Below are 15,195 nucleotides of genomic sequence, written 5' to 3' on the forward strand. Positions count from 1 at the left end.
TCAGTCTGCTCTCTTGATAAGGATAAACCTGAGCACTGCAGGTGTAACCTTTCTGACCCACATTAAAACCACAAACACGCATCTGCTCTTGTTTAAGGCCAACGTCCTCCACACTGCGCCGCTCATGTGTTCAGAGCTATAAAGGTAAAAAAGAAAAAAAATCTGCAAACTGAAAATTTGTAACATACATAAAATATTGTTTATCAATATTAGTGTTAAAATAATGCAGAAATAAACAATTATATAGAAATAAATTGCAGTAAATGAGAATGAGAGATGGAATTTGAATAAATAAGGTAGCAAGTGTATAAATATGTAAGATATTAATAACAAGATGCAATAAATATGTTTTCTGTGTGTGTGTGTGTGTGTGTGTGTGTGTGTGTGTGTGTGTGTGTGTGTGTCTCTCTCTCTCACTCTCTCTCTCACACTCTCTCTCTGTCTCTGTGTCACAACACTGCCACCTGGCGACGGAACTTATCATTAACGCCAAACGTTTCCTTGTTTGTACGCATCAGGTGGAGAATAAAACTGTTGGCAGGACTGCAATCACCACATACTGTATCCGTTTATATTACACGCTAGGGGACAGTTTTTTGTATCCGATAAATTTTTTGTATAATTGTATTATTAGTGTGAGGTCCTGGGTATTTTCAAATGTAAACTTATTTCACCTCGCTCCACCACACTCTACTGCCTTTCCTATTTCCATCTCAGCTCATTTTACCTTATCCCACCTCATCTCAGCTCACTCCACCTCATCCCAAATAGCTTTGACTAATCCCACCTCTCTTTACCTCACTCCACGTCATCATACTCACTCCACCTCGCTTCACCTCAACTCACTATATTCACCTTGCTCCACTTTGCTCCACTGTGTTCAAACCTTCTCCACCTTACTTAACCTCACTCCACCATCTCGCCTCATTCCACTTCATCGCACCTACCTCAATTTACCTGCCTAGCTCCACTTCATCCCATAACCCAACACATGTAAAACACGTCACTACATTTCACATCTATTACGAGTATTTCATTAACCTTAATGTTACAAAGAAATCTTACAAACATTTCTAGCAATTGTGTTCTTCCTCAGAATCCGTATTCACCCTCAATCTGAAATTAGCGAGCCGGATAACTAGCAAGTGTGAGCCAAATAGACTACTGTTATATTTCAATGTACAGTTTTTATCTTTAATTACTTCCTCATTTGGTTATCTTCAGCACATACCATGGTTTCACTTCCTCTTTCCTTTTCCTGTTGTTTTCTCTTCCTTGCAAAACAATCTTGTGCAAATGGCTTACATGCGTGTTATACTTGACTCATCTGAGGTAAACATGTGTAGATAACCAGGAAAACAAGCTCGAATTCTACACTGTCTTGAGACCACCAGTGTCTGGGGATAGAAAAAATAGGTTTTAAATTCAAACTTGAAATTCTGTGTATGGTAATGATGTGGGGTTGATTGTATTTGTAGGCATCATGTGTCTCTCACACATACACAGTGTTACAGATGACATGATGATGATAAGAAAGGAATTTATGAGACATTCAGAAGCAGCTGGTTGGTATGACGGTCATGTCGGTGTGTCTCGGCTCTCAGCGGGGTGCCTGGTGCCATCGCACTGCGAGCGCCACGTCTCATTCCAACGCACAGGCAGGCAGCGGTTACTAGGGCAACAGGGCAGAACGATGCTTCCACCGAAGCACAATAGCATACCATGGTGATTTGTTGTTTATTCATTCGACAGCAGGCTGAGCGCAGAATTTATCGGCTTGTCATTATTACTAATCTTTATACGTACAGGACCTTCATCTTCCTCACAGGAAGCGGCAAGACATTTTCATGTGAACAATCGCTCAATGAATCACTTGAGAAAGGTGTCGTTTGGGCACTAGACCTTTTTCAGGCCGTCTGTAGTTGTATTTTCGTAAAAGCCAGGCAGGAAGTGGTATATTCGGACAGGAAGTAAGTCCCTGTTGAGAAAAGCGGAAAAAAGCGGAAAAAAAACCTTGTTTACAGCCTTAGAAAACATGCTATATGGAGAAAAAGTATTGGGACACTGGATGTGTCAAACTCGTACAAAAACCTGAAGTAGGTGACCCAAACCTGGCCTTAATAAAAATATGCTTTACATGGGTTGGAGTGGAAGATCTAAAGCACAAGAACTTCGGGATAAATGTGAGCACTGACTGTACCCCAGGACTCCTCACCTCACATTCTGGTTGCTCAATAAATCTCACACAAATCTCCAAGAGCACACTCCAAAATCTAGTGGAACATCTTCCCAGAAAAGTCCAGGTTACTATAACAATAAATATCGACTAAATGTAGAACAGGATGTTCAAAAAGCATATAATCTTATGGTCTGGTGTACCCAAATCTTTGGCCATATTGTGTTCATTACGCATACTTAAACAAATTCCTTATTAAAAAGCTTTATCTTTTTTTTTCTTCTCTTCACATTTTAAGATATTTGTAGCACCGGCCAAAAGGGGAAAAGGTTTAGAAATGAAACTTGAGCTCGCAACCTAGAAAAATAAAACAAAAAGTAATTAAAACCTGCATAATGTCCAATGCGTCGATTGCAACAAGATTCTTTATCGTCACTGAGATTTACACCACAGAGCCGGACGAATTCTCAATTCTGATTGGTCAGAAGGGGCTTATATTTTAGTAACGTTCTTTTTTTAACGTTACAGTTTCCATTAGAAAACTTTACCCTGGACTTGTATGAAATGTTCTCTGAAAGGACACGTTTACTTCCGATTTATGGAAGGACTCTCCAGTATCAGCCGTTCAAAGCAATTAAATTGATCCTTGCGAAAAGCAGGAGAAAGATCTGTCAAGGTATGGACCCGCCATAGCTTTTAAAATAACTAGAAATGGATACAAAATACTGTCACTATACTTTGATTAAAAAAATAAATAAATAAATAAAACATTATACCAGGGTGTAAGTGGATTTAATTTCAAGATAGATAGATATTCAACTGCAGCATCAGCATCCTTTTTGGCTTTATGGAAAATGCCTTGCTGGGACGTTAGCTATCTCTGCAACTAAGTGACTCGTTTTTTTTCTGTTGTCTTCCTGGTACTTCTCATACTGTTCTCTGTGTTTATGATGCCGGATTATGTTTTTATTTATTTTTTTACATCAATTGAGACCAGTTTGAGACCGCTGATTAAGATTATTTAATTTGCTGACGTGAAATGCAAATCCTGTCTGCAGTGTGGCCTTTTGCAGTTATTTATAATATTGTATAAGTTGATTGACCTAAAAAAAAAATGTTATGAGGAATAATCCCCCCAACACGAGCAAAAGAACAGTCGACTATATGCAGACTTGACTATTCTGATTCGATCCATAGTCGAGGACACTCCTATTTAACAGTAACAACAGTAACCCTGTTCTCTGATTATGTTCCAATAATCGCATGGATTTTCCGAAATCATCAAATGAATATCCTGTGTTATCTTTCACCAAGTGAACACACACACACACACACACGTTTTATCTGTTTGTCTTTAGTCAAATATGAACAGCTTTATCATGTGACAAATTACCCCCCCAAACATTCCACACAACACTGAACAGTCATGTAGCATATGTATTGATGATACAAAAGTGCAACAGTCGTCTAGGAAAAGACCAAAATAAACTTATCGAAGCTTATTCAAAAAATCGCATAACATTAGAGAAATCAGTATTTCATAGACAAAACAGAACACAAAGCCAAAGACGTTATGATGAACAAAGCAACGCGAAATGAACGAGAAACATAAATTACACACAGAGAGTCACTGCTAATCCCAAAAACAGAACAATTAGCATGATAGAACATAGCTACTGATAAAGCCCAGGAAAGGTGACCGATTATTCCTAGTAGAACAAATGATATAATGAAAGCTTAGGTTGCCATCACTCATACCGTCAACTCCTCAATCTCTGGGCTGATTTTTCTTTTCTTTTTTTGTTTAACCCAGACGTGTCCTGATCAGCTTCCTTTTCTGCTCAAAAGCCAAAGGTTGAATGAATTCAGCTACTAAATTTCACTGGCTGCAAAGTTTCACCCGGACGTTGGACCCGAAGGCCAGCGTCTTGCTCCCGTTGGCTGAATGCGAACGTGTGGGCATGGAATTGAGAGTCTCGAGGCGTTAAAGCGCGGGGTTCGTTTGGGGAAACGGTGGAGTTTTCTTGTTGTCGTCAGCATCCGGTCCGGTTCGGTTCAGTCCCAGTTCTCCCAGTCCTCATCGTCAAACTGGGACAGAAATAGAAAAGAAGAAAAAAAAAAGATATTATATTTATATTTATATATTTTTATGTGAGGAAAATAAGTATTAACACCCTGCTATTTTGCAAGTTCTCCCACTTAGAAATCATGGAGGGGTCTGAAATTGTCATCGTAGGTGCATGTCCACTGTGAGAGACATAATCTAAAAAAAATCCAGAAATCAATGTATGATTTTTAAACTATTTATTTGTATGATACAGCTGCAAATAAGTATTTGAACACCTGAGAAAGTCAATGTTAATATTTGGTACAGTAGCCTTTGTTTGCAATTACAGAGGTCAAATGTTTCCTGTAGTTTTTCACCAGGTTTGCACACACTGCAGGAGGGATTTTGGCCCACTCCTCCACACAGATCTTCTCTAGATCAGTCAGGTTTCTGGCCTGTCGCTGAGAAACACGGAGTTTGAGCTCCCTCCAAAGATTCTCTATTGGGTTTAGGTCTGAGACTGGCTAGGCCACGCCAGAACCTTGATATGCTTCTTACAGAGCCACCTTTTTGGTTATCCTGGCTGTGTGCTTCGGGTCATTGTCATGTTGGAAGACCCAGCCTCGACCCATCTTCAATGCTCTAACTGAGGGAAGGAGGTTGTTCCCCAAAATCTCACAATACATGGCCCCGGTCATCCTCTCCTTAATACAGTGCAGTCGCCTGTCCCATGTGCAGAAAAACACCCCAAAGATGATGCTACCACCCCATGCTTCACAGTAGGGATGGTGTTCTTGGATGGTACTCATCATTCTTCTTCCTCCAAACACGTTTAGTGGAATTATGACCCAAAAGTTCTATTTTGGTCTCATCTGACCACATGACTTTCTCCCATGACTCCTCTGGATCATCCAAATGGTCATTGGCAAACTTAAGACGTGCCTGGACATGTGCTGGTTTAAGCAGGGGAACCTTCCGTGCCATGCATGATTTCAAACCATGACGCCTTAGTGTATTACCAACAGTAACCTTGGAAACGGTGGTCCCAGCTCTTTTCAGGTCATTGACCAGCTCCTCCTGTAGTTCTGGGCTGATTTCTCACCTTCCTTAGGATCATTGAGACCCCACGAGGTGAGATCTTGCATGGAGCCCCAGTCCGAGGGAGATTGACAGTCATGTTTAGCTTCTTCCATTTTCTAATGATTGCTCCAACAGTGGACCTTTTTCACCAAGCTGCTTGGCAATTTCCCCGTAGCCCTTTCCAGCCTTGTGGAGGTGTACAATTTTGTCTCTAGTGTCTTTGGACAGCTCTTTGGTCTTGGCCATGTTAGTAGTTGGATTCTTACTGATTGTATGGGGTGGACAGGTGTCTTTATGCAGCTAACGACCTCAAACAGGTGCATCTAATTTAGGATAATAAATGTAGTGGAGGTGGACATTTTAAACGCAGACTAACAGGTCTTTGAGGGTCAGAATTCTAGCTGATAGACAGGTGTTCAAATACTTATTTGCAGCTGTATCATACAAATAAATAGTTTAAAAATCATATATTGTGATTTCTGGATTTTTTTTTTTAGATTATGTCTCTCACAGTGGACATGCACCTACGATGACAATTTCAGACCCCTCCATGATTTCTAAGTGGGAGAACTTGCAAAATAGCAGGGTGTTCAAATACTTATTTTCCTCACTGTATGTGTGTGTATATATATATATATATATATATATATATATATATAAATAAAATATATGCTGTATAAGCCAAAGGCTTTCGGTACGGTACATGCCGCAAATGTAAATGTATCAAATGCAAACCTTTTTGCATGCGGAACATAGTTGAAATCTGAGTGTTAATGGCGGACCCAAAGTTTTAGTATCCGCCTCGAACTTTGAGTGCATTTATGTATTATTATTCAACTTAAATAATAATTTTAAGAGAAATTAATTCTACATATCGTGGGAATGGATGAATGAAGGATGAAAGGAATGAAGTAAGTAAAACGTTTAAGTAAATTATATCTTTAGATTATAAAATTTTAATTGTTAAAAACACACATTATATTATCCAAACAGAGTCTAACAAATGTAAACTATAATATAATTTTTGCATTTATTTAATTACTGATTGCTGAATAATGTGCCAATTCAGTTTATTACTCCATTTAATCAAGTAATAATAAATTGCATAAATTTGATTTATTCTATTAAATTTTTCATGAAATATTATAAAACACACACAACTATGGAAATGACTAGAAATGGTGAGGTAGAACACGTGACACTGATCGAGAAAATGAAATGTTGATTCATTTCCTGTATTACTTCATTGCTCTTTCGAATTTGTTGTCGTTTCTATAACAACGTATAAGTTATATAAGTATGCAGGTGCATAAAATGTACATATAAATGCATAAGTATGCAAGTAAGTACATATGTTTGTATGTAATAAGTGCATAAGAGCGCAAGTAAGAACGTAAATATGTATGTATGTAATAAGTGTGTAAGTATGTATGTATAAGTATGCAGGTAGGTACTTAATAAGTGCATAAGTGCTCAAGTATGAACGTAAATATGTATGTAATAAGTGCGTAAGTAAGTACGTAACTATATAAGTGCAAAAGTATGTAAGGATGCAAGTACGTAAATAAATGTGCAAAAGTACATAAGTATGCAGCTACGTGAGTGCATAAGCAATTGCATATGTATGTATGCAAGTGTGTGAATATGTAAGTGCATAAGTATGTATGTATGTAATAAGTGCATAAGCGCACAAGTATGAACGTAGGTAAGCAAGCAATATGTATAGACGGTAATCCATATATCTACTTTCGAACATAAATGTGCATCAGATTATGACTGGTTTGAGATGTACCTCTGTGGTAGCGTCGGCTTTAGCCAGAGCCATCTGAACCTCTTCCTCGGTCATGTCCAGGTCGAAATCTTTCTCCCAGTCCTCGCTCACGTCAGTACTGGATCCTGTCGTGGAACATCACAATAAAACAAACAAAATAAATAAATATATATAAATTTAGAATAAAAAAAAACACAATGCCTCAAACACTGCAGGTCACCTTTTTTGCCGCTGGTGGAAGGCGTGGACTTGCCGCTGTCAGAGTTGAGCTCAAACACTCGCAGGTCTTGCACTGGCTCCTCTTTTTTGCCTTCTTTCCTTGCCTCCTGCTCCCTTACTCCCTCCATTCTAGCTCTCTCCTCCCTCCCTCCCGCTGTTTTAGCTCCCTCCGTTCTAGCTCTCTCCTCCCTCCCGCTGTTCCAGCTCCCTCCGTTCTAGTGCCCTCCTCCTTCACTCCCTCTGTAATGCTGGCACTCGTCTGGATCTCGGCCTCGCTCGCCACCTTGGCACAGCTCTCCGGAAGGTTCTCCAGCTGCGTTGGGAGACTCACGGTGTCGCTGCTGACCGACGGAGTGACGTCAGACGTGCCGTCGCCATGGGAACCCGCCACCTCAGAGAAAGAGGAGGCACACGACGGGCCGGTCTCTGCGGATACTGGAGATGGACTGAAGTCCAAGCGTGATGGAGACGTGGCTCCGAGGAACTCGTCTGGAGGAGATCGTGAAAAGATCATGTGAGTGAGGATACATGATTGGGAACAACATTAGCAATCTCATCATTAGATCTCCTTGATGTACCTTCCTCTTCCTCCTCCCATCCCAGGGTCTCAGGCTGAGTGGTTTCCTCTGCTCGCCGCTTCAGCGCCACTCTCCTAGCTTCCTCCTGTTAACACATGTACGCAATCAAAACATGTAATACCTTTCCGAAAATTTCCCATTAAAAGCCCTTAATGCAGCTTTACAGAGACCTGGCTGTAGATCTGTAAGAAACAATCTGGAAATGACAACGACAAAGAAAATAACCCCTCAAAATTAGAACCTACAGGAAGAAGTGGAAGAACAAAGTATGGGACTAAGTCCTGGGATGAACTTGAGACCATCTTTGTGATTACAGCAGCAGCTCCACAGCGCTCACGTGATCATTCTGTGGTGAATAATTGCTCCGTGTGCAGCCATTAACAACTGAAAGGTCCGGAGATCAAGAGGAGCCACAGCAGGACGAGTGCGTGATGAGCTCAGCACAGAGACGAATCAAGGCCAGGGTCTTATTTAGCTAATCTGTTTTAGAAACTGTGCCAACTCAGGATTTTACACACACAGAGTTCTACAGGGGGCCGTTTCTGACAGACACCAAACCACCCTTGTGAACCACGAGTGGAAAAATGCAGACAGAAGAGATTATAGAGCTGTGCGGGATTACTGCATGCTGTGCAACATGTTTCTACACAGTGACAAATTGGTGTTGCGGCAAAACTAATCATTTCACACGTAGTATCCTTCCATCTGCCATGAAAAAATATTACAAAACTGCACATCACTTGAATTTAATGTTTTCAATCTTACAATTATATGGACACCTGAGCAAGAACATCCCATTCCACATTTAGTCACAATTTCCTTTTATAATAAACGCCACTCTTCTTTGAAGATGTTGAACTCAAAGAGATTTGTGAGATATTTATTCAGCCACAAGGGTGTTAATAAAGTTGTGTAGTGATTTGGGTGAAATGTGGAGGCCTGGGGTGCAGTCAGCGTTCACATTCATCCAGTTCTACAGGCTTGAGGTCAGAGCTCTATAGCAGGAGATCTTCCATTTCAACCAATGCAAAGCATCTGTTTGTAGACAGGGGCACAGTCATGCTCGAACATGTTTGGCTCTTGTAGTACAAGTGGAGGGAAAATGTAATGCTACAGCAACATCCTATACAATTGTGTAGCTCCAACTATGTGGAGATAATAAATAAATCATCCTGCCTAATGAATTAATTAGGTAGGTAGGTATGTAGGTAGAAGGGAGTTTATTTATCCCAGAGGAAACTCGAGGTATTACAGCAGCACAGATAACAGGACAATAAATATATAAGTGTACAGTATATAAAAGAAAGAAACGTTGGGGTGTGTACAGATACGAGGACCGTGTGATGTAGTGCAGTGATCCGCTACCGGGTTCTTTAAAAAAACAATATGCATAAAACCTATGTTGCTTTCAATTCCTTACACTTCAGGTTGTTAAATACAAATAGCAATTTATGTATTGCTTGATTTACTGACCGATTGTACGTATTATAGATTGACTGATTGTATTCTTTTGTGTGTGTGTGTGTGTGAAAGAGACTGTACCTGATCCAACTGAAACACTTTGTAGAAGTAGCGCTGCCAGAACTCTGAGTGAGCCACAGCTGCTGGAACCTGCACACACAAATAATCGCACTATAATCAATATATCCATTATCCCATATCCCAAACTGACATGATGTTTTTTTTCTTTTACGGTACCTCTGTACAGTCGAGTGCAAACTCGTCCCAGTGTTTTTTTAACGGTGACAAATGTACCGCTCAATTATAATTAACTTATAGAAATATATTAATTTATCTACTAAAAAGAAACTGGAGAGGGAAAACCTACATGGGACAAATATAAAATCTGAGATATTTCACAAGCTGGGCAGAGGAGATCAAATCTATGTTGGAGTTTTTAATGTTATTGGTTTTCTCTTATTACGTAGTTTATTTTGTCGTTGTTTTGATATACACTCTTTAGCCATTTCTGCTTGTTTTGTAAAAAAAAAAAAAAAAAAAAAGCTATTTCTCTAAGTTTAATAATCGTTCCTGCATTACAAGTGAGATTTTAAACTGCACAAATCAGATAATGGACATTAACCCATCCCCCCAAAACGGGGGGATGTTTACCAGGAATCGAGCCCATAAGCATATGGTTGAAGGGTGGCAATAATCTTTTAACTCTGCATTTTAAATTAAAATATTACTTTTTGAAAGTAATGTGTGAAGTGTTTTATATAATGTGTGAGTTTGTGGAAAGGGAAGTTCCATTTTATAGGTTTTAGTGACGAACTGTACAAATTTAGCACAATAAGTAAAAGTGGGTCGTACCATTTTAGTGTAGAGGGCACGGATAGAGGGACTGGTCACCAGAAGCTCCGAGATTTCAGCTTTTTTTTCCTCTAGACTGAAAGTGGAGAGCCAAGCGTCAAACTGCTCAATAGGTCCTGAGGAGGGAAACACACAAACACACACACACACACACACACACACACACACACACGACTGTTTAAGTAATCCTCAGAACATTTTGTACACTAGGGCTTATTTCAAATGCACACAGTTTTACTACAGTGTGTTGCATTTCCTTAGACTGAAGAGAATTTCTATAGACGTCTAACAATCTATAGATATCAGTCATCATCCCTATTCACTAAAACATTTCCATAGACTAATTTCATTACAGCATTCCTATAGAACATAAACACCTCTCCATAACATTTACTATAGACTTATGTCCTTATGGCATTTCTATACACTATAGCATTCCTATAGACTAAATTATTTCCTTATAGCATTTCTACAGACAAAGTCTACATGTTCTATAGAAATGTATAACTCCAACCTTTTTTGCATCACGGACCGGTTTAATGTCAGACAATATTTTCACAGACCAGCCTTTTAGGTGTGGCGGATAAATACAACATAATTAAACGATACGGCAAAAAACTGGTATTTTCTAAATATAATAATAAACGTGAATCCACTGTGTTGTTGTTTGTTTATTTTGCTCGCTTGGGGGTTTCAATTTAGCAGTAATGTTTTATGTGTTAGGGGCCGGAGCAGCCCCTTTAAGAAGGTAGCGGATGGAGGTAAGACATGTGACCGAGGCATCATGACATGCATCAAGAGTGAGTCATAGACAGATGTGGCGGAGAGAATCCGTGAATTTTCCAAAATAAAACATTGTTCAGAATCAGAGAATAAATAAAACGGAAATAATGTAAGTTATGTATACTTTCTGTGAGGCCTGGTACCAATTGTATTTAATAATATAATAATAATTTGCTCCTTACATCTGTCTATAGCACTTCTACACACTATGTAATATACTCTATTACATTTTCGTAGATTTTTCCATAGATGAGGGAGAAAAAATTAAGAAATAACAGAATAAAAGAAAAGTGTACCGTCGGGTTCGTTGCAGTATGTAGCAGGGTCGGCTTGCACAGCGTAGAGACGAGCCTGAAAGGAAGCAGAACTCTGGTCAACTCACCGACAACAACTGCCCCAGTGCTGCTGAATTCTCAGTCCTCATTGGCCGTTTCATTTTCAGTGCACTACCTCACTGCCTGACTTAAGTGGTCGTCCGGACATTAAATATATAAAGTATGCAACGTTATAATAGTGATGCTTTTCAAGAACCACTAACTAAATCGATATAAAGCCTGATGTCGCATCTTATGAAGTGATGCGTGTACAGTACAACATCTGACCTTGGTGCTGTCGTACACCTCGGTGGTTCCGGCCGCTGTGGCCACCAGCGTGATGACATCGCAGTCAATGGTCTTGTCGGGCGGAGGAGCGAGCGTGTCTGTGATCACGCCCAGAATGTTCGAAAAACTCTTCTTCACCTTCTCTGTGGCCTCGGATGAACCTTCCACCTAGCGAAGAAGCAAAGAAAAGAAATGCAATAATGGATGAATGAAACGGTGTGTGTGTGTGTGGTGATAGGAAGACATACGGCCAGCTTGCTCTTGACGGCGTTGGCCGTGGCGACGATGGAGCAGGCGGTGTCATGCTGGACCACGTTGGAAAACTCTGTCAGATCCCGCTTGATGAACTCGTATGCCTCGGATGACTGTATAGACGGAAACAGCTGGTCAGTCAGTACAGAAGTGTACCAGGTTTCGATATTCACGGGTTAATTGATCAAATCACGGGTAACTGAGATCGATTTAGGGTTGGGGTGCAGACACTCACTCTGTCTTTGATAGACTGGAAGCTCTGCTGCAGCCAGCCTCCCCACCAGGCTCCTTCCCTGAGACCGTCACACATACCAAGATCCATTAATCCATCAATCAGTTCTCAGCAGGATCACACTTGCATAAAAACCGGTATAAATCCAGTATCGAACCGCCTGACCTCTAGATTTAAGGAAAATCTAGAAACGCTTTGCAGCTGACGTAGACACCAAGATAAGCGTTCTACTACATAACAGAAACGATGTTTTTCTTAAAAAAAAATTAAAGCACATTAATTTTATTACATTCGCAGGAAATAAAAGACAATACAAAATTGCCTGCTTAGTTCCTCGGATCATGTCAACACGCCGTCTGCGATAGTCGCATTTCTTTATGGACTAGCCTGGGCCCATCCAAAACAGCGCTCTACTCACTCTTAAAGCGCACTTGAAATCTCGTGCAAGCACCACAGCAAGCGTCCTATGTGGCGCGCCTAAGTAGGAGGCGCCACTCTATTTGGAGCGCCCCCTCTTACCCCAGCAAAGCACTATTTTTGTAAACAAACACGCAAAACCCAGGCCTCGGTGCCGACCGGGGAAACCTTCCCGGTGCTGACTATCTGCCCCACCGGGACGCTTACTGCCCTTCTCTATCACCGACATACCAGCTACACCAGCCTCCTACAACAGCGGGCAGCACAAGCCATTACTTTTTTTTTTTTTTTTAGAACCGACTTAACAACTCACCCTTCCGCCATCTTCAGCGCATGACGTCATCCGGAACACCATCAAACCGGAAGCAGATATTTAATAACGGTAGCAAAATGAAAATAAAATAACCAAGCAGATATAAAACATGAAAACGACTTTTACTGATGGTTTTAATACGCTTTCGAGTGCGATTAATTGAATAATAATGGCCGTAAGAATACGGGGCATGACGACGCAGATTTTAACCGGAAATTAAACCGACGCCACGCTTAAAAGGAAAACGCGCGTCAACCGCGCCGCCATATTGGTGAGGACAAATAACTAGACTGCTCGTTGGAACTGTATTAATTATTCATCATCATCATCATCATCATCATCATATTTTTAATAAGTGCTATTAAATTTTGTTATACTTAGCAGGTATTGTTTTGTTATACTTAGCAGGTAGTGTACCATATATCTTTTATGATTAAAAAAAACTAGTCAAATTGAATACAATATTACTTTGAAATGAAATTATACCTGTATTTCAATTACAGCTTTGTTGTGGTTTATTGTAAGCTTTATTGTAAAAACACACATGCACACAAATTAGTATTCGTATTACATTCACATACTTTCTTTCTCCAGATCATTAGCAAGTAGTTGAATTGGCTCCAAAATGGGTCTTTCTCGCTGATGAGATTGTTGATGATGATGATCGTGTTCGGTGATACGTGATGATCGCCTCCGCTGTCCACATCAAGAAACAGAAACTAGTTGGGTCCTCTCACCCTTTACTCTTCTACTTGCAGATGCCAGGCCACATATCCCAAAATATCGTATGTGATTAATAGAACACATGACCTACACGTGTAAATAGACAAATAATGTGTAAAAATTGTGAGAAATTCAAATGGGAAGAATAAAAACATTTGACTTTTCTGTAACTTTAATTACGATTAAGTCACGTTTTAAAAAACAAATGACAACTGAGGAAAAAACCCCACAAGAACACACACACAATAAAAATCCAACTTTCAGTTTACCCTGCCTTCAAAAAGAGCTTAAAAGCAGAAGTGTGTTTAGCTCTGATTTTGGCACGTGATGTATGGAGAGCTAAAAGCGGTCCCAGGCCGCGGCGTCTCTCGGGGGGGAAGCTCAGCCCCGTCACCCTGTAACACACAATCAGCTAATGAAATTGCCCATAATTGAAGTGACAAGAGGAGTTTATCACGTCATTAGAATTCAGCCCGCTCCATATGGATGAAGGCGTGATGAGTGTGAGTTAACACCCACCTGAGCCCTCTGCCCTCTCAGGCCCTCGAGGGTGTGTGTGTGAGCGCATGTCATATGCGCGAAGTGCATTCGTATGCTATGTGTCTCGTCCCAGCTGTGTTTTGCTCATCAGTATGCAGGCCGTGTGTGTTAGAGGAAGCTCGGTTTAAGGGGTCACGAGTCCTCCCCGTTTTAATTGAGGCTGCGTTGCAGCCAGAAGCTGCACAATATGTGCATTTGTTACACAATATGTCCTTCCCCCGCCCCACAATTCCACTAATTGGGTCCTTCAGTTCCCTAATTAACTTTGTTAGATCTGCCCCTGGGCCACAGAAGGTTTCACTCGTTCTCCCCATCGATCTGCACTTCACTCACTCACTCACTCATGGAGCACTGGTCAGTCTGGAATGGGCTTCAGATCCTCTCTCGTGCCTTAATCCCAATTATACACGGAATAAAAATGCAACAAACACTATTAGTGTGGGGGAAAACGCCTCACCCAAGTTTTTTTAATAAACAAATATTGAATCCATTGTTAATAATTCGTTAAATTTTTCAAATTAAATGATCATTTTGAAGCTGTCTGTAAAAAAAATAAATCACTTCCTGTTATCGATGCCAGAGATCCCTGCTGCATCTATGCTAAAACTGCTAAACATTAATGTTTCTTCCTGTCCTCTTAAAGCTTTAAAAAAACAACACTGACACTAGAGGCTCCTTACAGGAACATGACACGACAAGAGCGTGTCATTTAATATGCCAGGAGCGTGTTTATCTGGCAAGCCCATTTTGTAAGTTAATATAGAAACTCTAACATAATAGAATGTAAGCATAATACTGCGATTTGCTTTACAACTGGACCCACTGTGGGAGATACTGTATTCAATGCTGGGCTTGAGGTTCAAACAGTCTCGGTGCATCTCTACAGGGTTTCCTCTGGGTTCTTCGGTTTCCACCTACCATCTAAAAACCTCTCAGGAGATGGATTGTGCATTCTAAACTGTTATAAGTAAGTGTGAGTGAATGAGTGTCCTGGATGTCTGGTTATTGTCTGACTCAGAGTGTCCCAAGGTTGTGGGTTAAAGTCTCAGAGCTCTTTAACTGACAAAAAAGTTCTCGGGATGAGCCAAATTAATACGACCTCTTAATAACACAGTTGCCGAAACCTCAGACCAAGCAATGTCCATGAAG

General features: G+C 40.4%; 1 protein-coding gene across 1 annotated transcript; it reads right to left on the reverse strand.

Moving 5' to 3' along the window:
* Positions 1-3,510: 3,510 nt before the first annotated feature.
* Positions 3,511-12,884, reverse strand: bsdc1 (BSD domain containing 1). Its single transcript, XM_046866464.1, has 12 exons — positions 12,784-12,884; positions 12,057-12,114; positions 11,818-11,934; positions 11,570-11,737; positions 11,264-11,318; positions 10,185-10,300; positions 9,414-9,482; positions 7,872-7,956; positions 7,529-7,782; positions 7,295-7,475; positions 7,096-7,199; positions 3,511-4,264 (listed from the first exon to the last, which is right to left on the reverse strand). Exons 1-12 carry the CDS (start codon positions 12,792-12,794, stop codon positions 4,232-4,234), a joined length of 1,251 nt encoding a protein of 416 aa, XP_046722420.1. The 5' UTR covers positions 12,795-12,884; the 3' UTR covers positions 3,511-4,231.
* Between the last annotated feature and the right edge of the window lie 2,311 nt (positions 12,885-15,195).

This window comes from Silurus meridionalis, chromosome 2 (genome assembly GCF_014805685.1).
Source record: "Silurus meridionalis isolate SWU-2019-XX chromosome 2, ASM1480568v1, whole genome shotgun sequence".
Classification (NCBI taxonomy): Eukaryota; Metazoa; Chordata; class Actinopteri; order Siluriformes; family Siluridae; genus Silurus; species Silurus meridionalis.

Excerpts from the sequence above, each read along its gene's own strand:
- bsdc1 (XM_046866464.1), bottom strand. Across the intron at positions 11,319-11,569 it reads AGGTGTACGACAGCACCAAG|GCTCGTCTCTACGCTGTGCA; the intron begins GTCAGATGTTGT and ends GCTTCCTTTCAG. Across the intron at positions 7,783-7,871 it reads ATGGGAGGAGGAAGAGGAAG|ACGAGTTCCTCGGAGCCACG; the intron begins GTACATCAAGGA and ends GATCTCCTCCAG.